The sequence below is a fragment of the Ruditapes philippinarum genome, unplaced genomic scaffold, assembly GCF_026571515.1.
Source record: "Ruditapes philippinarum isolate M1 unplaced genomic scaffold, ASM2657151v2 ctg1186_1_1_1_1, whole genome shotgun sequence".
In the NCBI taxonomy this organism is placed as follows: Eukaryota; Metazoa; Mollusca; class Bivalvia; order Venerida; family Veneridae; genus Ruditapes; species Ruditapes philippinarum.
The window spans coordinates 82,737-108,688 of record NW_026856367.1 but is presented as its reverse complement, the minus strand read 5'-3'; the positions used below and the strand labels follow the sequence as shown (position 1 = coordinate 108,688).

The window sequence follows — 25,952 nt, the reverse complement described above, 5'->3', positions numbered from 1 at the left end:
ATCATTTTTAAAGAGTATTTTCTGTCCTGACAGGTGCATAATTACAAGAATAATTTAATTTCATGACACAAAAAGCCTTTCGCGCAAACTAATGTTTTTTTTTTATATTTTCACATTAGATGTTCGAATTAATTTCTATAGAAATAAAAAAGCTAAAGCAATTACAAATTATATCTTTAAGGACAATTTTAGTTTTATGCGGGAATAAATCTAGAATAGGGAGATTTAGAGTCATGAACCACATCAGATATAAGTTGGATCATAATTAGAAATATACACTTAAAGTAAATATCCCATGAAGAGAAGACGTTACGGTAAAAAAAACAATACACTGCAAAGTAACTTCAATCGGAAGTTTGTTGGCAAACACCGACGCTTTGGTGTGTACGAAAGCTCTTCATATACAAATACTTCGTATATTTGAGATAAAATGAATGCATTATAGTTATGCAATACAGTTTCCAGTTACAATGACTGCTATTATATCATATATTTCAAATACAGTCAGTGACATACATTTATTCACACTGGGCATTTCGGATGAGATTTATTTTTACTTCTTCCAATGGTTTACTTATTAATTAATGGTTGTTGATTGTTTATGATCGAAGACATTTAAACATATCAGCAATAAATATTGCTATTCTATCATAGAAAAGAGAATATCGCAGCACTCTAAACGTTACCATCTTAAAATGCTTTATATTGAAAACCTGCCATTTATAATTACTATGTTGTTTCGAACCCATTAGCAATATTCATTTTGATAACGTGTTTCCATTAACATTGACAGTCGATTCCATGTGTGAAGTATAATTATGTATTATTTACAACTGTCACATGGGAATAGACTATGTGATGCACAGATTATGATTTCAGATGAGAGTAAGCAATCATTTTTATTAAATACCAAACCTATTTAGAAGCAGATACAATGTGTTCTTTATTAGATACATTATGATAAGTAAGATATGATTCTCATTTCAATGGGCGAGGAATATAGAATAGAGAACAGACATGTCAACATCATTGGCAATGAAATAATGATAAAAAAAGTTCATGAACCCATTACTAAGTGTCAACATAAACGCAGCAAAGAGGTACTCTGTACTTAGTCTATTATATCAAATCGTGCTGTGTTTTAACCCTCTCCTAAGTTTGTTCGCTGCCAGGCTGGGTTCTGTGTCGATGATTTGGTGTTGCCGGGGTTTGTTGAGCTGCGTTTATTGTTGATGATCTTTGTTCTCATATTTTACCAGGTAATGTTAAATGTTTAATTCTGCTGAAGCCGGTGCTAGAGGACAATGCAGGTTACTTGCACTTTCCGGTGCCGTCCATGAACAGACCTCAATCAAACCAAGCCTGCAGCATTTTCAATTTTTCCGTGTTTGGCTTTCTTAGGGGATCCTGTTTTTCTCTACTCTATTCTTAAGTTTTTTTTCTGATGTTTACGGTATAAGTATGATTTGATCGCTTTTATTTTTGCTAGATCTACATCATGTGATGTCAGATGGAATCAACAGAGTTCATAATAGTGTTTTATAATTACACCGGTAGTTATCTATAAATCTTAGAGTTAATTAAAGATGCGTTTGCCTAATTCCCTAACGAATATATGAAAACGAATATATGAAAATAACCGTGATGATATATAGAAGAAATCTTTGTTTGCTGTTATAGAAAGACATCGACAAGAATTACTACTGAAGTGAAATTCTTGTTTATCTTTTCTTTTATGTTTGAACTTACTAATGGTTTCATAATTACACCGCTTTTTAAATCACAAGCAATTCCATTATCTTAACCCTCTTGATAATAAAGTACTTTCAGGCGTAGCGGGTTGTAAAAGATGCTTTGCTATAGTGCTTAAGTATTCAAGTCTACACTTACATAGAAAAAAAAATTATTTATAAATATAGTATTTTATTCTTACCACTTGAGACTCTCCAATTACACCAAATAACATTTTTGAGATTAAATAAATTTACAACACAGTGAATGATGTATCTAAAATGAAATTGCCTTGCTATTTATTATCTGTAATGAACACAATGGCATGAACACAAAACAGGTTAAGGGTGCTCATTTTCGTTTTAATAAGTGCATGGTGAATTGTTTAAATACCCAATCCCTGACCCATTGTTAACCTTGTCGGATTATTCAAGTGTAACAATTATACAATCCTGTTCCAGTTATACTACTGTCTAAAATCTGCAAAAATCCTATTTGGAGAGGGCGGTTAGGATGGATATAAATGAATCAGATATAGAATTACTGTCTGAATGAAAGTGTTGTGTTGCTTTAAAAAAAATGTATTTCTCAAATTGGTGCTATGCATCTAAACCTTATCATCTGTGGAGGCCTTAAGCTAACATTTAACTACTTTAGCATAATTCAGCACCGAATTACTCTTTATTTTATTTTTGTTATCGACATTCTTTCACAGGTGATACATAGGAGTGTAATAGGTTGAATTTATCATTATTGCTTGTATGTTGATAAACAAGCTTATTAATACCGTTGCTTTGACTTAAGGATATTGCTTTGTTTGCATTACTCTCGAGAGGTAACTAATTTAAGAAGGCTGGTAATATATATCTGTAGCATGGTAAAATTGCACATAATAAAACCTAGAATGTATTGCACAAAAAATATATATAATGTATACTTAATCATGATAATGATGATGATAACAATTATAACCACATGATGATGGTACTGATGATGATATAAATGCTTACAATGATAACAATGATGATGATTACGGTGATAATCACGTTGTTGATGATGATGATTAAAACATCGTTGCTCATGATGATGACTATGATGATAATGTTAACGATGGTAACGCTGATAATGATAATGCTGATAATAACGATGATAATGTTTACAGTGATGATGATGATAATGATGATGATGATGGTAATGATGATGATGATGGTTGCGATTACAACAATGATATTAATGATGGCGATGACCGATGATGATGATTATCAAAATATCAAAATCAAAGTACAATTGTAGGTACATGGCAACAATATTTCAGTGATGCAAGAACCTACGTAATTCTAAGTGTTTTAAATGGAAGCACCACGTGATAGTAAGTACTAAGTAACATTTTAAAGATACAGGTAAACGTTTTATCATCAAGGCAGGGTCAATTAAAGCGAACTATATATAAACAATTAAAATGACACAAATAACTCACCATGATATTTCCTATATTCCCGGCAGTCACTGCTAGACTTGTAAATATCAGAAACACCCAGGACATTGTCGGGTGACGTGTCATAAAGTTATAATCCAGACTTGACTCATTTATATTGTCTGTCCATCCGTCCGAACGTTCTAACATATCTTGGAACATAGGATGCAAGTTTTCAACCTCAGAAGACATTGTGTTAAAATATTCAGTTAGTCTTTAAAGAGTATCTATACTTCGTACTCAATTGTACTTTGCACATTTAATTGGAAATCTTACCTCATTATATACATTAGAAGAGGCAGTAAATACAAAAGTCTCAGTTAAGCTGTATTGTAGACAAATTTGAGGTTATATTTACGCCCTAATACGTGTATATTTTCAAAATTTGAACTTTAAAATAAATTTTTTAATGTTTTTACTCCATTAATATTTTGATTTTCAAGACTGTTCTGTACAAAATAAAGCATTTTTTTTTAGAAGTTATGTCCTTTTGGAAACAAACACATTTTCATCACTGTTATAAAATATATTGATTTCCCGGACTGCTAAAATGGCATAAATAGAAAATTTAAACATCCTTGTTTTCTATACCGTGCCACAAATCGTATTAATGTTTTATTCCGTTTATTCAAAAATGTAGCTTAATATCATTATCATGGATAAGTTTCTTAAGTAACACAGCAAGCAAATGTCCTACTAATTTTCACTAATATAATAATTAAATTCTTTCGTGCATCCTTACGCTCATCAATGTTTTCAGGTTGAGTTTCCTTCCCTGCCTGATATGAAGTATGCATACGTGTGCTTACACCTCTACCAATGCCTTTGATGCTCCGTTATCAGGGAAAAAATATCAATATATTTTGTAAGGCGAATCAATTTATTGCGCTAAACACAATAAATAAGGTACAACCAATGTTTGCTGTGTGGGCAGATACAATATACAATGCAACTTAATTTTGAGTGTTTGCAATAAAAGACCTTATCAGATAATCCCTACAGTTGTGTTATATTACATGATAAAATTTAAAATCGCATGCTTCCTCTTGAAAAGCAAATATATTTGTAAAAATCAAACGGGAGAAAAATGAATTACTGAATTTATTAATTTATCATTAAATGTGTACCTTTATCAGATATCGTGTTGTTCTTTGTTTTTTATCCGGATGTACGCAGTCTTTAGTATTAATATATTATTGAGAAGCAAAACATATAGATTTACAACAATATCGTATCAAATCTCGTATAACCGATCAAATTTCTATCTATTTTAACAACGCAATTGTTTTGTAGCCTATGTTTTTGAACTCTGATTAGGGAATATCAAATTGAATTATTTTAAGTAATTTATTTTGTTTTTTATGGTTCATGACAGAAAAGAATATTCGCACGTGCACATATAACGTATGTTGATAATTCAGTCCGGTAGCAATCATGTTCACAATCGGGGCTGTTTGCATGAGTAAAATCATATTAAAGCATAGATTGATCTCGACTGTGATGAACGCTCAAGTCCTCGGACAAATCAGTATAAATTTTCTTATAAGAATATATGACCTAACCGCAATAGGTATTGTTCTAAGCAAGCAAATATCCTAACAATTTACGTGTTTATGCTCTGGTTTATATAGATAAACCTTATAATGTTTTCCAGTTATTTTCCACGTTAAGTCTAATGTATGCACAGATGTGCAAATAATGACCCCGAGATCACCCATACAGCTTTCATATATTAATGGCATAGTATATAGATTATTTACATTAGTTTTCACTGTTTCCTCTTCTGTAAGGATATATTTTGAAATATTTTCTTAAAAGATGACTGGTTTTGTCCAACTGAAAAATTTGGCAAGTCCTGTTAAGATAATGTGCGTGGTATTGGCTAAAATACTTTGAGTTTTGATGCGTTAAATTGACACTGTATTCTTAAACGATCTAGAGAAAAGGTGATCCCTCGGAAGCATTGATCACAACAAAATAACATGAAAATTGCAGACACGGTTTGATTGAGTCTGTACATTAGGGATATTGAAAAAGTGTAACATCCATCACGCCCCGTAGCACCGGCTTAAGCGATATACAGTTTTCAACACCTAAAAGTAACGTGCTGAAATCAATAACCCGAAGAACCAGAAAAATATAATAACACTGAAGTGAAGCACGGGACAACATTTTACATCTGCCTCTTGGAACTTGAAACCTGCTTTATTGATGAATAAAGATCTGGAGAAAAGTTATGTCAGATTCACAAAGTTCATGAAGTTGTATGTACACGTTTCAGAGATATAAATATTGTAACGACAATCTTTATAGCACACTAGATGCGATGAAAGGATAATAGCTGAAGAAACAGCGTATGAAGTTGTACAAACAATAGCATGTTTGGACATAATAAAGACGGGAAAACACGTCAACACAGCCCTCTTTAGTAAATCACTCGACAGACGTGATTCAGGATCATTAGAAGTAATCTAAATTGCAATCAATCGTTCCATACTCCATTTCTCCATAAAACGAGGGTGTTTATCTTACATTTAATTGTCAATAAGGGCTGTTAAAACAACCGATTGTTATTCATTTCCTATTCAAGTTCTCTGTATTAATTTAAGTACATTGCACAGGTTAATTTAAAAAGATTTGTAAACAATCGCATTATTGAATGGGGTACGGATATACATGCCAGCATGTAAGAGGATATCTATACATCTAATAATAGTTATAGTTGTTGCTTAATAGCTTGTATTTAAAATTACAAAACGAAAATTGAAAGGACGATAGTTAATAAGATTCTTCTTTGCATTGTTTTGAATCCAACTCAATAACGATGGTACTAATTAATTGAACAAAATCATACCAACATATTATATAAAATAATATTACGTTTAATAAAATAAATCATAAAGTAGTTAACTTTTTTTATCTTTAGAATTTTCGAATATTTTTGGAGTTGAATTACAGCAATATATAGAATTATATATACATACTAAATGAATCAGGTGCTTTCATTTCTTTTTATATTTCAGCTAATTTTACTTTGTAATTTAATGTTTCAATTGTATTCTAAAATCATGTATGTATGCTTACATGGCGTTCTTTCGTATTGAACAATTCGGTTAACATTCTATATGTATGTTTTTATAATAATTCTATGACAGTTGTGTTATATTTTCTTAACATTAAAGTCGCATGCAAAAGTTTTCAATACTTAATGCCAATGTATGTCATGTAAACAAGACGTCAGGTTTGTATGATGGTATTACTATTTCACACTTTTACGAGTCAGTGTATTTTTTATCAAAATATTATGTATTATGAAACAAACTAAACAGCGTTTGGGATCGTTGAATTATTGAAAACGATTCAAAAACACAAAAACATAAATAAATTACACAGCATCAAAAGATATGTACAAATAAATCTCTATAAAGCATAAAGGCTAAACAAAATGACTTTATTACATATACATTATCCTTATAACCTGCTTGAACTGAAAGTTGTAATCCCTTGTTTCAAATAAAAGGCCAGTATACATACTATTGCCATCAGGCCAAGCCATTCATTGCTGGTTATTTAGGTTTTGTGTTTAAATACTGAAATTCCTTAAATTTCGAGTCGACATTTCCCAATTCAAAGCTGGATAAATCATTTTATCCTACTTTGTTACGTCAAGCTGAAAGAAGTAATAGATTTTATGTATTCTATGCTCAAACTTCGAAACTTAATTATCATTTCAAAACCTTTTATAAATTATTCTACTAAAAACATTTTCTAGATTCTTACATGTGGGATTCTGGCAATCGTCTTTACAAAGCTTTTCACAAAAATAATGAAATAATTAAAAATATTTGATTGAGCCTGTTCATAGACGGCTGTCTTCAATGTAAAACTCTCTTGCCATTCCAATAAAGCGCCAAATGTCACTAAGTAAACGAATGCTTGTTCCATAACAAAAAAGATGGAATAAGTTTGAGTAGATCAGCGTGTGTACCAACAACACCTGGTAAAAATGGAGGGCCTTAGGTGTTGTTTGATAAAATTGAAATAAACAAGCAGAAATGATTATTTTAGCACGTTTTTTGTAAAAACGGACAGTTCGAGTTCCTCAGCAATATCATTACATGTGTACTTCCACTTTGTATTGTTTGTTTAAAAACACAGCACTCCATTAACAACTAAAATAATAATTATACTTGATGAATTTGATTTGGAACAAAAAAAGGAGCAAATCAACTAAGTAAACTCACAGACATATTATATATACAAATGTAGTGAATAGGATTACTAACATGTAATTGATTAATTGATTAATTAATAAATTAATCAATTAATTAATTAAATCACAGAGCATTTGATTATAGAAAAAAAATAGTTTTTTTATATTATGAAATTTCTTTCGGTACACTTCAGACAGATAAACTATTCAATGTAATATGATTATGTAAGATTGTAAAAGACCTGTTCGCATCAAAAGCAAAGAGATAATGGTTTAATAATCTTGTAATAATAACCGCACAGCATGGATTTCACGGAGTTAATTTCATGGCGCCTATTTAAATTTATCACAACGCCCAGTCATGCGTACTTATGTTTAATGGAAGAATTGATGTTTTATTGAAAGCTTGATAAAATGGATATAAATGAGCTTAGAATATTGAAAAAAAAACAATAACACAAATGTAAAACAAAACGTATTTAGTAAACAAACATGTCCATCTATAAGATTTGTGTGCAACCAGTTTGCAATAAAAATGTATTAGATCAGGTTAGGAAAGGAAGATTCCCTCAAAAATGAATGTGTCATTGCTATTTTTTGTCAGGAATGGTAAGGTTACTTGTCATTGCTTTTTGATGTACGTTGGTATAGAGAAGAACCATTGGTGCCACTTTAACTTACTATGTATGCTTTTTTCACTGTCTATAAACACGATAAATCAAACAGAGCATTTCTGAAAAATATTTTATTTTGTCGTTTCATTCGTTTATTAAGGTTTGACATAATAACTTATCAAAGGAACAAAAATGAACTAAATGATTATATTGAACGTTAACATTGGAAAAGTTGATATTTGTTTCATATAGGTATACATTCTGGTACGGCAACACATTTCTCTGGGGCTAATCTTGGCAAATGTAATATCATTAATTGATTGACAGGTTTTCATGCTGTTCTAACCTTTAAATAACTACAGTATCTCATAGAGCCCGTGTAGAATGTTTCGCTGTAATGCAATTATAACAAAGATCGATAATAATAGTACTTTCCTGATTTACAAATGCACTGTTCTTATTTCTGTCCCGTTGACTAAAACATTTTACCTTGTAAATAAAATAACGCGGAATGGTATCTAAGAAAAAATAAATAAGTATTTTCAACACTAACGTCTCCACAATTTCATTGCATATTACAGTTCAAAAGATACCTTGCCAGCTGTGCAACTGTTAAATAAATAAAAAATATGAAATAGAAGGAATTCCAAGCCCGCAATATTCGATTCTTTTCATTTCCGCCGTGATATTAATGGTTATGGAATAAATTTAAAGAGCTTGAATCGAGTGAAAATATATTATGGATAACTGGGACAATGCAATATGATAATTTAGAGTTCTTACATTATGTACGTTGAATCGGTTTTACATAAACAAGAATCCTATGAGATTATTGAAATGCTTTTTACATTGAATTTGTGAACGTTTCTGTTACAGATCATTCTGACAGGACATTTGATCCCTAGATGTCATGAAATAGATATCTACACTTAATTTTTACAATTGATTAAATAAACAATATATTCAGCCTGCTAGTAATCAGTCTTTTTTCCAATCAAAATAATTGAATTTCCTCAGACAATTTCCCACCTATTCATCAAAAAAGTTGATGACATGGGTCGGAACACATGAGTTTTATAATCAAATTTAACAAAAAAGCACACCCCGTATCAGCATTAAATTGTCGAAAATCACTTTTATGCATTTGTCACGTGCTGAGAGATGTTGTGGAAGAAGTGTGCCAATAAAAGTTTACAAAACATCGCATTGTACATGTAATAGTAGTGTTGACGTCAACTTAAATCACATAGAACGCATGCATGACATGCTTTCTAGACATTAGTCAATGTAATAGATCTGTCAATGTCTTTGTGCTTAAATTGCTTTTTTAAAATTGAAAAACTATAATTACCTCATCCCTCTTTGTAACATATTTGATTTTTTCCGTGTCTATAAAAGATCAAACCTGCTGATAAAACACCTTTGATTTTTGTCGGAACGGCCAGTAAACAGTATCAAGTTTAAACAAAAATAGACTACAATTTGAATATTTTTCAGGATTTTTATCGCCAGGGTAGCCGGAAAGTCACAATATCACATTTACAGTGTTGGTACGTCGTAAAACACAACAAAAATGGCCTTAAAATTATAGATACTTAAAAAGTAATGCCAACAGAATAAATAAAGTGAATTCAATGGCTCTCGGCATTTTTGTGTCTGGTCATATAAGAAAAAACGAAAATCAAATGTAACCGGCCTAAGCACTCTTCAATCTTTCGCATTAAAAGTGTTGGCAACAACGATCAGAAAAGACAAATTAAACATAATTTGATATTCAATGCTCCTATTGAATTTCATGAGTTGTCTTTTCAATTATTTATAATTTACAATTAATGTCAACAACGTGTAATATTATCATCCGATGTCATTATTAAATCATCCGCATTATCAACCGATACACACTTAGTATTTTCAAATTTATCAATTGTGGTTTCACTGTGCTTTAAACCTAAGCAAATATTGTTAACAATTATTTTATCGATAATGTAATTGATTTAAACAAACCATTTTTCTTAAAAAGATGCATTTCAAAGCCTCCAAATGTGACAAATACAAAATCAATACAGGATATGATCTGTTACAGGGTAAATATCGTCTCCGGTTCGTAATATCTTCATCGATCAAGGTATGTGAGCGATTCTCCAATGACATTTTATTTTAATGGGTCTGATTTTGCATCATGCCCTGTAAAAGATTATGTTAGGCTCTGACGACCTCCAAGTGTGACTTTGACCATTGAGATTGGGGTTCGGATGTTGCGCATGATAAATCGTCGTTTTTATTGTTGTGAACATTTGTGTCAAGTAATTTCAAAATTCCTTGAACGATGAAAAAATTATGGACCGGACACAAAATATACTTTAAAACAGACCATTTAAACCTTTGACCTTTAAGTGTGATCTTGACTTTGAATGTAGGCGTATGACATATCGTCTTATTATTGTGAACATTTAAGCCAAGTAATTTCAAAATCCATTGATCTATGAAACAGTTAAGGACCAGGCACAAAGTTTACCCTACAACAGACCATGTTAAGCTTCGAACTCTAATTATGATCTTGCCATTGTAAGTAGCATCCGGGTTTGTGCACGACATATTGACTTATGACTGTGAACATTTGTGCCAAGTAATTTCAAAAGTTATTGACGGATGAGAAAGTTATGAACCGGACACACGACATATACCCTTTTACAGACATTTAATCACCAAGTGTGACCATGATCTTGTCTTGGATGTGTGGTTGTTTTCCATGGCCCATCGATTTAATTAAAACAATCAATGTGAAAAGTTTTTTTTTTTAAATTCCTTTCATACAAGGCTTAGTTATGGACCCGACACGAAGGTACGACGGACAAACTGTGCGGAGTCCATTTTTATAATCCCTTTTTTTCTAACGCTATCAAATAGAATTGGTAATGTGTATAACTTTATAAATCATTTATAAATAATGGCTCAGTAGATACAATCAGGCTTACATGTTATTGATGGAAATTGTATTTGTTTTGTCACTGTCATTCGAAATGACGATAGTAATGTTGTTGTTGTTGTTGTTGTTGTCTGTAAACATTTGCTTATTTAAAAAGGTTATAAATGTTTGTTATTTAAACGTATCTTACAGTTTACCTGGTGCGCTTTTATCTTTCCAAGTATGTTATTGAAACAATTATTTGTAAAATCACAAACAATATGACAAATATTAAAATACAAAAAAAGAACTTAAAGCATTTAAGTGTTGTTATGAATATCAATGTTTTGACAACGGTAGTTGAAAAAACATCATTAAATTATCCGCAATATTTTCAGATAGAAAAATAAATATTTAAACAATAATTAGTAACATAATCGATGGGCTCTATTTGCTTGGCAAACATCTGTTTGTTGTATAAAAAAATAAATAAAAATTCCCCTTAAACTGTTAAAACAATTACAAATGTATAATATGATATAATACTGATAGCATACATTTCTTATAATTCTTATTAACAATTCGATTCATTCTTTGATTTTATTTTGCCACCCCCTGAAATTAAAAAATATGTGACACAAAATGTATTTGATTGCCGATAGTAGTTTGGTTTAAATCAGGATAGCAGAACGAGAGTTTATGAAAAATATTATTGTGACAGTTATAAATATATTGGAAGGACAAAGGCTAGAATAATACAGTGCTGCCATGTCATAAGGTAACACTGTATAATGCTGTCGATTCATCATGACTATTGTTTTAAGCTGCTAATTTATCAAACATGCATAGATTGAGCTTTGTCTGGTTTTTTAACATTTACACCCGCTAAATAACTAGAATGGACTTGCCAATCTTTCAAATTTTGTTCCGTTATTTAAAGGCAAGCATCTTTAATTAAAGATTTATAAATTATCACGTCTTCACCAGTGTTCAGTGTCATGAAATCAGATAGAAAATGCGTTTTATTAAAGCCTATGTAAAATATCACGATTTCTGGTTCCGTAGTTTAAGGATAATAATATTAATTGAGCTAGATTAACTTTACGTGTTTCACGTTATGGCATCGGAAATGTCCTGTAATTAAATCCTTCAAATCTGTATTTCAAGGTGAGTAGCAGGATATGTTAACATACTGCTTTGAAAACAAAGCATCCGCCCATTCATTTATCAAAATGAAAAAAAAAATTCTATAATTAAACACAGTACATAAGACACAATACCAGCAGCTCATTGAGAACCTCGTGTCCCTTCAAAGGCCGAAACTGATAGGTAAGTCAGGCACTGAATGTTAAGAGTTTCACCAGGGTGCATGCACACATTCCATATATCGGCTTTGAAAAAAATGAGTCTTATTTAACTATAGTTGGAAATTTTTCATATGTCGTTAGATAGACCGAATGTACAAAATATTAGAAAGAAAAAATTCTTTAACCGTACACAGGACTACATAAAGTTTGAGTAACATTTTGGTGTATTTTATTCATTATAACAACAGGTGAATAAATGTATTGCAATTCTTCGAACAGCTCCAGTGATATGTCCTTGATTCACTCATGCAGGGGACAGATGGACTTATATGTCCCATACCCATATAAGGAACCAAGGCATTTATCAATGCGTCGATTAACCTTTAAACATGTCGGCACGCATTGCATGTAAAATATGTCAATTCTAAGACATATTACCAGGAATTACGTAGAAACCACTACACAGACTGTAGTTATGTTGGTAAACAATCGTGCTGCTAATTCAAGTATTGACATGAACTTAGAACAATTAATCTAGAAGAAAAGCCGATGTTTGCTTAAGAATAAGGACTAAAGTACTTTCCAGATGCACTTATGTTTCTAGAAACCTTCCGTATTGTGATTTACATTTAGTGCGTTGGGAGAACTATCATATGTAGCATGCAAAATTATCAGATATGAAAATTCATAATAAGAAATCTAGCTGTATGAAAACAAATTATTAAAATTGCTAAATGATTTTTCATCGAAAAGTATGAATATTTGATGCCATCTGTTATACGAATATACAAAACATATCCTGAACAGTATCATTTCATATATTACAACCACAAATCATTCAATCATTCTGTTATTGCATTGTTCAGAGTAATTGTTTTTTTGTTTTTTTTATTTGCTTTTTTTGTCCTATGTTTATTCATATCCCACATTAAAAATTGTTTCTTTTTTCTCTTAGTTATACATGAAAGTAAAAGTTATTTTAGTTTGGTTTGTTAGATAGTGTTTGTCTAAGAAATGTGAACATTGTTACAAACATATGCACATGTCTCTATGAATTTGTATTTAGTAAGTATGCATTTTTTTATTATTAGTTTGTAAAATGATGTGTATACTCGTTGTATTATGAATGACATATTTTAGTGCACTAAATTTTGCAAGACAAAAGTAAACCCATTTTTGTTCCCTCGGTCAAAATATGTCTCGTGTAAAACCACCAAAGCAATGTTTGTAAAAGCAGCTACAGCATCTAGCATGTTAATCGTCTTATGACATTGGACTTGCTTATACCAAATACAGAAAAATACAAGGGTAACGCTATCAGTTATGAAAGATTTATGTGTAAGGTATATTCTGATAATGAAGAATGATCAGTATAAACATTGTTCTTCCATTGTCACGGCAATCTTTAATCAAATGTTTGAGATCACTTGTCACGGAGATATTACACCTCGCCCGAGGATCGAATCAGCGACCATTATGTTACTAATCCGATGCTTTCAATATTGAACTAAGCATGCGGACAAAATATTGACTATACATGATTTATCAATTTACATTCATTCATTATCAGTAGATGTTTTAAAGGGGTGTCAATATCTTAGATGATTCATTAATTAAATAGTTTTGATCTCAAACTGCGTGACTTAACTGCGATATAAAATGATAAGAATGTCCTTGAAAGTCATGTTGATTGATCAAAATTGATGTGTTACTGAAACATCGGCACACTGCCTTATCATTCACCGTCTTTGATGATCAGATATAAATTTTGATTTGATAATCTTAAGAAAAATATGGGATGACTTATTATTACCTTGTTGCCTTCCTTGCACAATCCCTTAAGAAGTTTAACATATAACGCTTTCTTCCTGTTTGATTATTCCATGCAGGTGATGGAATTTGATTCATCTGACCTGTCAAACCTGTCTATATTTTACAAGCTAAATTATTTCCAATTAACTTCATATTTGATCACGGACTTTGCTGACGTAATAACATTACGTAATTATTGAATATATTTGAATATAAGAGGTTTGTAGTAAAAGAGTTATCATGCGAGTATCTTTATATTGATAAGTTTTGATTAATTAGCGAATATTGAACTGTATTTTATAAGCCAAACATTTCCAATTAACTTCATATTGATAATTAACTTCTTTCATCAATTGAATAATAGCTGAGAATTAAATCAATTATTCAATGCATTATTTATAAGCACCGTCAAATTAAAACATTATGTTGCAGAGCATTTTCCAGTGATCAATTTTGAAACAGGACTGAACAAAAACATTGCATATTCTGATTGTTTAGATAGAAACCTGATAAATATGAGGTAACGATCAATTCCATCATGATGATAAAGATTCTGCATTTTGAATAAAAATATTTTTAGAGTAACAAAACTTATGATAAACTTCTGGACAGTTTAATTTGCATGGAGAGTCACAACAGTAAATATTCATGAATAAATAACATTCATATATTGATGTTTCTAAACAAAACAAACATTATATAATTATTCTGAGGTCTGATATCCTAAAGGTTCATTAACTTCGTTTAAATCATCATTTCAGATCATTTACTGATAAACGATTAATTTGTTTACAGTATCAATTATGCAGGCAGTGGGTTCTGATTGCTTGGCAAATATTTATGTATTTTCATTCAGTAAATATTATCGAACTATATTTGAAATGTCTTTAAAGGTATATTTTAAAGAAATTTCAAATATGGTTCAAAAATATGTACTGAAAAACAAATATCAATATCAATGTTTGCCCAGCAATCAATCTACTAAAACATATAGCAATATAACACACCCATACAAATCATTGTTCATTTATACATCGTGGGTGGGAAAGAAAAGATAAATCATATTTATTGAAATAATTACCAACACAAACTACTATTAATTGTTTAGTCAATAGGCTTTGCAAGAGAGTAGCATCATCATAACAGTTCATAAATAACCCCATTTTGTAAAAATAACACCTGCTGAAATAAATACTAATCTATCCCGACAGCGACAAAAAGAGAATACATTTTGAAGTTTGAAAACAAATGGACCACAAAGAATTATCAAACATGTTTATTACATTGGTCATTAATAAGATATTGCATATAACGTGTTCGCACAGCGGACAGCGAAGTTTACAGTGTATGGCAATGAGGATGAAATACTTAAAGACTCATTACACCTTTATACTGTATTTTTATGTTAAATTTTCAAAATTATTTTAGTATTGTTCTTCTATTACAGTTTCAGAATAGATACTCATTTTCCAAATAGCTGATTTTAATTGATTTTGGTCTAATTTGGACAAAAGTAAAGTCACAGTGATTTGGTATATTTTATAGAAAACAAATTACAACTTTGTTGACTGTCTGCTAATTTTATGACTAATAATGTTTACATTTAATGTTTCGCTTAAAAGCATTTTACGTAATCTCTATTATGTTGTAGTACTTTCCGAGGCATTGTGTTCTACGAGAAGTGTCTCGCGAGAAAGCTGCTACAACGTGTATTTATTTTCATTATATACATTTTCCTATTCAATGACAAATATGCATTGTAACACGGTTCAATAAAGCAGGGTGGTATAAATGAATATTTTCAACACTAGTCTCCACAAAATCATTTCATATTAAAGTTTCAAAGGATACCTTGCCAGCTGTGCATTAGAGACATTGTATTAATTGGAAAGTATTTAATAGAAGAAATTCCCATCCCGCAAGTATATTAGGTCGTGATATTTATGGTTATAGAATAAACCAATTAAATTTAAAGAGCCTGAACCAAGCGATAACTGGTAAACAATGGTATGTGATAATTTAGAGTTTTCCATACGTTGAATCGCTTTTACATAAACCAAATCATTTGAGATTTTAAAACTAATTTAATGTTTAAACATTGGATTTGTGAACTTTTCTGTTAGAGATCATTGTGACAGGACTGTTCATCTCTAGATGCCATGAAATAGATGTCTACTCTTAATTTTCCAAATTGATTTAATAAACAACATATTGAATCTGCTGCTAACATGGCCAATGAGAATTATTGTTTCTTTTTAATCAAAATAATTGCTTTTCCTAAGATGAAATGTTATTGACAATTTCCCACCTATTCATCAAAAATATTGATCTCATGGGGCGGCACATGAGTTTTATAATCAAATTTAACAAATAAATCAACAAGAGCACCGCTAGGCGGAGCATTATATGCCCGAAAGTGTTGTGTGTTTTTTTTTGTTAGTAAGGATGAAACATTTGTAAGACATGGGAATTAAATACAGTATTACCTCCTTCAAAAAGCAATCCACCTTTATAGCTGAAGAACCTTCATATATATATATATATATATATTATATATATATATATATATATATATATATATATACAGTTTGCTGTTTTCAAAGAACCAGAAACCACAACTTTCAGTGTAAAGATCATGATGACCCCTATCCTTTGCCCTTATAACCCTAACTCATATGGTAATAGATTAATTGACATGTGTAAAGCTACCTCCCTTAGAATAGCAAACGGACGCTTAGGTGACGATTTCGGGAAAGGTGTTTTTACATGCTATAATTATAAATGGTGCTAGCTTAATAGATTATTTATTATTGTGTGAAAAAGATTTTGAAATGATAAACAATTTTCATGTATGTAATTTTAATGAATTCAGCGACCATGCAGCCTTAAATTTTGACATTTTGTGTAACTCGGTTAACGCAAATGGTTCAAAAGTATTTAATTACGAATATATTAAATGGAGTGATAATGATAAAGAATTATATCGTTCTGGAATTATAGCAAAATTGCCTGTTTTAAATGAATATATTATTGAAATGTAATGTAAATGATGTAAATAGTGTAAAAATACGGTGAATTTATTCACAAGTGCTGTGAGAGAAGTGGCAGATCCTCTTTTTTAAAACATGGTTGTACATTTCCAAGATTTGATGTAACTGAAATTGATGATTCCTGTAAATGGTTTGATTTAGATTGTAGGGAAACAAAACAATTGTACAAAAATGCATTAAAACAGTTTAATATGTCACACGCAGAGACTGATAGATTAGAATTAGTTCAACGTAAAGCTAGGTATAAAATATGTTGTTAAGAAAAAACGTCGTTCTTTTAAATGGCAACAAACTAAAAATTTTGAAAATTTAAAAAAGAGTAAACCACGTGATTTTGGCGCTATTTTAAAAAGAAACAGGGACGTAATAATTGTGAAATACCTTTGCACGATTTTAAAACATATTTTGAAACTATGTTCTCTGAAGTAAATTTTTCCTTGAATGAAAGAGAAGAAGATTTTAACAATGTCCATGATTTTAATGATTTTAACCCTGTTTTTTCTGAATTAGATGGAAATATTACTTTACAGGAAGTACTTAAGGCAATTTCTATGCTCAAACGAAATAAAGCGGCGGGGATAGATAATCTTTTAAACGAATATTTTATAGAAGCAAGTGATATTTTGTCTGGACATATAACAGAGCTATTTAACAATATTTTAGAATTTGGCAATTTCCCCGAAATCTGGACAAGAGGTTGTATTATACCATTACATAAAAAAGGAAATAAAGAAAATGTACAAAATTACAGAGGAATAACTTTATTAAGTCATCTTGGTAAATTGTTTACTAGTATTTTAAATCAAAGAATAACTAAATGGTGTGATGAAAATAATATTATCTCTGATGCGCAGTTTGGTTTTAAAAAAGGTAGTTCGACTACAGAAGCTGTTTTTATATTGCATTCTATAATTGAAAAATATTTGAACCAGAATAAAAGATTGTATTGTGCTTTTATTGATTTAAAACGCTGTTTTGATTCTATATACAGGAATGCACTTTGGTTTAAGATGTATTATGCTGGTTTGAATGGTAAATTATTAAGAATAATAAGAAGTATGTATAGCTCTGTTAAATCTTGTGTTAAGACCTGTGGTAACTATTCTGATTTTTTTTTATATTTCGATTGGATTACGTCAAGGGGAGATAATTTCCCCAGTTATGTTTTCCTTGTTTATTGAAGATCTAGAACTTTATTTGCAAAATAACTTAAATTCTGGTATAGATCTTCAAGACATTTGCCTAATTTTACTTTTGTTTGCTGATGATATGGTATTAATTGATGAAAATCCTCTAGATCTTCAAAATTCATTAAATAAGCTTCATGAATACTGCAATAAATGGGGATTAGAAGTTAATGTAAACAAAACCAAATCGTAGTTTTTCGTAAGAGAGGTGGTTTAAGAGCAGGAGAAAAATGGTTTTATGGTCAAGATAATATAGAAATTGTAAATGATTTTAATTATCTAGGTGTTACATTGAATTATACAGGAAATTTTAACTTAAATACTCAAACTTTATATGGTAAAAAGTTTAAAAGCCCTAAATAATTTAGTGGCAAATTTGAAAAAATATGAAACAAAACCAAAAATAGCCCTACAGTTGTTCGACTCTTTTATTGGTTCTATTTTAATGTATGCAAGTGAAGTATGGGGTTTTCACAAATCAAAAAAGTTAGAAAATATTCATTTGAAATTTTGTAAAACTATTCTTGGTGTTAGAAAATCTACTAGTAACGCAGCTGTGTATGGTGAACTTGGAAGATATCCGTTGTATATAAACAGATATGTTCGAATTGTAAAAATTTTGGTTTAAGATAATAAGTTCAAGTAATATTATTATAACTACAATTGTTAATTCGTGTATGTCTGATATAAATATAGGGTATACAAATGGGTTTGCAAATGTACGAAGTCTTTTAGAAAAATACGGTTTTTTTATGTATGGTTAAACCCTTTAAGCGTTAATCAAAATTGTTTTATTGTCGTTTTTTAACAGAGATTAATAGATGAATATTTACAAGAATGGAGAGCTAGTATTAATTGTAATGATGTATTATTTTTTATATAAATCAGTAAAGGACAGTTTTGAAATGTCACCTTATTTAGAAAATATTGTATCAAGAAAACTAAGAATAGCTTTGACAAAAACTGCGTATTTCAGCTCATAATCTTGAATACAGACAGGTAGATATTCACGTGAAAGAGTAGAGCGAAATTTAAGATATTGTTTAATTTGCAATACAAATGAAATTGAGGACGAGTTCCATTTTGTGTTTAAGTGTCCTGCATATGAAAATTTAAGAAAAATATATATTAAGAATTATTATAGAAACAGACCAAGTATGTTTAAGTTTACTCAATTATTAAAAAGTGATAAAAATAAAGAAACAATTATGCTCTGTCAATATATTAATGAAGCTTTCAAATTACGATATCAGATTATTAATGCTTAGATATGTATTTCAACCTACTTTTATGTATACCTAACAGAACCAAACTAATGAAAAGTTTTATTGTGTATACTACTGTGTATGTAATAGCCATTATGCTTTAATATTAGTGTCATCTCTATTTTGTTTCGTCCATCCAATATAATTATTATGTTTACTTTCATGTCATTGTATTTTTCATGTCATTATATATATGTATGCTTGTATATATGTTAATCACGAGAAACTTGTAGTTTAAGTGAAATAAACGTTCTTCTTCTTCTTCTTCTTCTTCTTCTTCTTCTTCTTCCTAAATTCAATAGGGGTCCATCACATTTTTTTCAAGGTACATGTCCTGTCCAGTTCGTAACATCCTCATCGATCAATGTATGTGGGCGATTCACTAATGACATTTTATTTTCTTGGGTCTGATTTTGCATCTTACCCTGGAAAAGATTATGTTAGACCTTGACCTCCAAGAATGACATTAACCATTGAGATAGGTGTTCGGAAGATGCGCATGATAAGTCGTCGTTTTATTGTTGTGAACATTTGTGCCAAGTAATTTCAAAATCCCTTGAACGGTAAAAAAAGTATGGACCGGACACAAAGTATTCTTTAAAACAGACTATTTAAAGCTTTGACTTCCTAGTGTGATCTTGACTTTGGATGTAGGCGCCCGGGTGCATGACACATTGTCTTTTCATTGTGAACATTTAAGCCAGGTAATTTCAAAATCCCTTGATTTTTGAAACAGTTAAGGACCTGGTAGAAAGTTTACCCTACACCAGACCGTATTAGGCTTTGGCCACACAAGTATGACCTTCAACTTAGAGGTAGGCGTCTGGACGTCGTCCAATTATGATGAGCATTTGTGCCAAGAAATTTCAAAATCTCTTGACGAAAGAGAAAGTTATGGATCGGGCACAACAAAACCCTATAACAGACCATGTAAAGCGTTGGCCTCCAAGTGTGTCCTTGACAATTGAGGTGGGGTCCGGGTTTTGCGCATGACACATCTTATTATTGGGAATTTTTGAGCCAAGTTATTTCAAAATCCCTTGATCAATGAAATAGTAATACACCACGTTAAGCTTTGACCTTCAATTGTGATCTTGCCATTGGAATTAAGTGTAATGATCATGAACATTTGTCCCAAGTAATTTCAAAATTTATTGGCGGATGAAAAAGTTATGGACTGGACACACCACATATACACTCTAACAGACATTGTTGACATTTAATCACCAAGTGTGACCATGATCTTGAATGTGTGGTTGGTGTGCATGAAATATCAAATTATTATAACAATCATTGTGACAAGTTATTTTAAATTCCTTTGATGAAAGGCTTAGTTATGGACCGGACACGAAGGTACGACAGACAAACAGACGGATAGTCAGACGGAGTCCATTTCTATATCTCCCTTTTTCTTCGAAAAGGCGGGTGACAAAAGATGATAACGCTAGCAGATAGTATAACCTTATAAATCATTTGTAGATAATTGCTCAGCAGATACAATCAGGATAACATGTTATTGATAAGAATTGTTTTTGTTTTGTCAGTGTCATTCGAAATGACGATGTTAATGTTGTTGTTGATGTTGTTGTTGTTGTTGTATGTAAACATTTGCTTATTTAAAAGGGTTAGAAAGTTTTGTAATTTAAACGTATCTAACAGTTTACATGGTGCGCGTGTATCTTATCAAGTATGTTATTGAACAAGAATTTGTATAATCACAAACAATATGATCAAAAGTAAACTACAAATGCAACTTAAATCATTTAAGTGATGTTATTAATATTAATGTTTTGACAACGGTAGTTGTAAAAACGTAATAAAATCATCCGTATTATTTACAGATAGAAAAATAAATATTTAAATAATTATCAGTTATATAATCGATTATCTCTATTTGCTTGGCAAACATAGTAAATGTTTGTTGTATAAAAAAAAACTTATTGAAAATTCTCGATAAACAATTAAAACAATTACAAGTGAAATATATGATATTATAATGATAGCATACATTTCTTATGATTCTTATCAACAATTTGATTCATCATTTAACTCTATTTTGCCATCCCCTTAAATTATAAAATATGTGACGCAAAATGTATTTGATTGCCGATAGTTGTTTGGTTTAAATTACGATAGCAAAACGAGAAATTATGACAGATATTATTGTGACAGTTATAAATTTATGGGGAATACAAAGATTTGAATAATGCGGTGCTGACATGTCAAAAGGTAACACTGGATAATGCTACCTATTGTTTTAAGCAGCTTAATTAGCTTTAATTAATCAAACAAGTTTGTTTTGTTAACATTTACATCACGCTAAATAACTAGAAGGGACTTGTCAATCTTTCAAATTTTGTTCAGTAATTAAGAGGCAAGTATCTTTAATTAGAGATTTAGAAATGATCACAGGACTTCACCAGAGAGAAATTGTGTTATTATCAAAGCCTACGTAGAATATCGCGATATCTGGTTCCGTGGTTTAAGGACAATGATATTTATTAAGCTTAATTAATTTTACATGTTTCTCGTTATGGCATAGGAATTGTCCTGAAAATACGTTTAAATCTGTTTATCAAGGTTAGAAGCAGAACACGTTGCATTGAAAGCAAAGCAATTGATCCTGCCCATCCGCCCATTTATTTATCTGAGTGTTAAATATTTTCTACAACTGTAAACAATACAATAGACATAATTTCAGCTGCTCACTTAGAACCACACGTCCCTTGAAAGACCGGAATTCTAAGGTAAGCAGTTCACTAAATATTACAGGTTTATATGCCAGTGGACTGCATGTATAAATCACATATATCGGTTTGAAAAAAGATGCGTCTCCAATAACTATTGTCGGAAATTTTCAGTATGCCGTTACATAGACCGAATGTACAACAAATTGGCACGGAAAACTTCATCAGTCATATAGTAGCCAAAATAAAGTTTGTGATACTTTGCGTGATATTTCTTCAATTTAACAGATGAATATATGTATTGCAATTGTTCGAGCAGTTCCAGTGGTATGTCCGTGATTGACTTATGCAGGTAAAAGATGAATTTTGTGTGTTCGGGTTTTATGTGTCATACCCGTACACGGAATTAAGGAATTGCGCATTTTATAAATTTATGCGTCAATTAACCATTACACGTGTCGTCACGCATGACATGCAAACTATTTCAATTCTAAGACATATTCGAATTACCAGAACTTACATAGAAACCATAACACAGACTGTAGCTTTGCTTGTAAACAATTGTGTTGCTAAGTCAATTATTGACATTTTAGCGCGGAGGAAGGTAGTCTAGTACTGGTGTAACTCTCCAGGAACGATGGTTAGGAAACTATCCGCCTATATGACTGAAATACTGTTGGAAAAAGGCGTAAAATGAAACAAACAAACAAACAAACAAATTATTGACATTAACCCGTAACAATTAATCTAGAAGAAAAGCCGATGTTTGCTTAAGGATAAGTACTATAGTAGTTTCCAGATGTACAAATGTTTGTAGAGACCTTACGCAATGTGAATATGCATGTATTCACATTAAGTCCGTTGCGAGATCTAAAATCCATTATTAGAAATCTAGCTGTTTAAAAACTGTTTATATGCAAATTTTATCGGAAAGTACAAAAGCTTGACGCCAGCTTTAATAAGAATATACAAAACATATCCTGAACCTACATAAGAACAATGACAAATCATTACACTTTTTGCGTTGTCATGCAAGGGTATTGTGTCGCGATTTTTTCTTCATTTTTTTCGGGTTTTTTTTTTTTCGTATGTGTACTGGTGTAAATCCCATTTAAGATTAGTTTCTTTTTCTTAATTAATTATAAATGAAATTAAATTAATTTTAGTTGCCAGATATCGTTTGCATTAGCAATAGGAACATTGTCACATGTCTATGCAGAATAAATGTCTCTGGCTTAACTAAGGGTCATTATTACATCCATTTTAAAATTTTAAGCTGCTCTAACTTAAAGTTGTCACCCCTTGTTTCGCCAGCATGCATACTCTTGCAGTCTGACGAGCCACATATAATGCTTGCATCTTAGGTTTTGTTTTTAAATACTCAAATTCCTTAAACTTCAGATTGACTGTTTCAATGCAAATTATCTTCATATTTACCGAAAACCTTTACTAAAATACCACTTGGCAACAAGTGAGCATCCTTATTTGTATGGCTGTGGGAAATAAACATAACGAAAAAAGTGAGGGGTAATAATATAAAATAAAATTTTGTCGAGGAGGTCAGCATGCGTACCACGAACAGCTGTCATATTAAACAAGTTTAAAAACGCATATAGCACACCTGGAAGAAATGAAGGGTCTAAGCTGCTACTTTTTCATTTCGTGGAAAAAGGCAAGCATAACAATTAGCATTCCTTTGTAAGAAAAGCTTATTAGCGTTCCTCAGCATTATTATTACCTCCACTTGATAATGTTTGTTTACAAATCACTACACCACTAAAATAATTTACTTGATGAATTTCATTAGAAAAATTAAGGAGCATAGCAACTTAGTAAACATTAAACACGTGTACAGTTATTAGCATGACAAACATGTAAATACGTAATGCAATTATAGAACTGTTGATTGTAGAATTAATTGTATTTTATATTTTGAAATTTCTTTCGGTACATTTCAAACAGATAAACACCTCAAAGTTATCTAAGATCTTACATTACTTTGATTTTATAAAACCTGTTCGCATCAAAGGCATAAGCTATGAAGCAAAGATAATGGTTTGATACTCTTGTAATAATAACCACGCAGCATAGATTTCACGGAATTAATTTCATGGCGCCTACATAAATTTATCACATTGCTCAGCCATGCGTTCTTAGATAAAGTGGAAGAATTAATGCTTTGTTTAAAGTATTGATAGAAAACGTGATTAATTTGATATAAATCAGTTGGGAATCACGAATAGCACAATTTCACAAAGTTGTACGGTGGCACAAAGGTGACATGTGTGTATCTTATTTATCTCTAGATCACGACTTAGCTATCTCGTGGCCACGAGTTACTAAGTCGTGGCCACGAGATAGCTTAGTCGTGGCCACGAAATACTATGTCGTGGCCACGACTTACTAAGTCGTGGCCACAAGATAGCTAAATCGTGGCCACGAGATACTATGTCGTGGCCACGAGTTACTAAGTCGTGGCCACGAGATACTATGTCGTGGCCACGAGTTACTAAGTCGTTGCTACGAGGTAGCTAAGTCGTGGCCACGAGATACTATGTCGTGGCCATGAGTTACTAAGTCGTGGTAACGAGATAGCTAAGTCGTGGCCACGAGATACTCTGTCGTGGCCACGAGATTCTATGTCGTGGCCACGAGTTACTTAGTCGTGGGAACGAGATAGCTAAGTCGTGGCCACGTGATCATTAACCAATCAGAATACACTATATAGTATGAATTTTTTTAACTTAACAACTTACTTTTACATGCAACATTAATCTTTGTAAATACTGAAGATATTCACTTTGAAGATATTAGAAAGTCATCCCATCAGACATTAATTTTGACTAAAGCTCTTTGTTGGGACAATTTCGTGATCGAATTGGTCAGTTTGTACACACTACGGCCTGTTAATCTTGTGTATACAATAACATGAGAAGAATATGTCCTGGTTTGTTTTATTTGGAAGGGACATTGTCCATGGACAGTAGATAGCCTATACGGTAAAATCCTTGTCTGATGAATAATTTAGAAGGGATAAGCCATAGTTTATAAAACTCAGAGAGATCATTGTATCTGAGCAGTAGATGACATCTAATATTTTTGAGGTCATTGGGCCAAAAATCAGGGTCACAGTGACGCTAAGTGTAAAATTATTGACCATTCAATAAGTTGTATAAATTGCACTTTAACAGGCTGGTGAAGAAGGGGCATCATTGTACTATAGCATATGTCTAGTGAATTAGGGAAATTCATATAAATCTTGTAATCTGTTTGGTTATTTATCTCGTGGCCACGACTTAGCTATCTTGTGGCCACGACTTAGTAACTCGTGGCCACGACTTAGCTATCTCGTGGCCACGACTTAGTAACTCGTGGCCACGACATAGTATCTCGTTGCCTCGACTTAGTTATCTCGTGGCCACGACTTAGTAACTTGTGGCCACGACATAGTATCTCATGGCCACGACTTAGCTATCTCGTGGCCACGACTTAATAACTCGTGGCCACGACATAGTATCTCTTGGCCACGAGATAAATAAAAACACACACATGTCATCTTTGTGCCACCGTTAATTTGTGTCACAGGAGAGAAACAAAACCTGTATTTGGTACATGCCCCCAACTGTTAGTTTTATCTGCAATCAATGGGCAATAAAAATGTTTATATATTAGATCAGGTCAGAAAAGGGATATTAGTAAGAAAATGA

The 25,952-nt window shown here is 31.4% G+C and overlaps 1 protein-coding gene across 4 annotated transcripts in view; it reads right to left on the bottom strand.

Annotated features, from left to right (window-relative positions):
- The window catches only part of LOC132746304 (melatonin receptor type 1A-like), an 83,112-nt gene that overhangs the window by 31,492 nt on the left and 25,668 nt on the right, over nucleotides 1-25,952 (bottom strand). The window contains exon 1 of one of the 4 annotated variants that reach the window (XM_060735414.1): nucleotides 3,209-3,867. The exons of the other annotated variants lie outside the window; for them this stretch is intronic. Within the exon in view, the coding sequence (XP_060591397.1) occupies nucleotides 3,209-3,397 (189 nt within the window). The 5' untranslated portion in view covers nucleotides 3,398-3,867. Of the gene's footprint in view, nucleotides 1-3,208; nucleotides 3,868-25,952 lie in introns of those variants that run through there. 4 annotated transcript variants of the gene reach the window in all.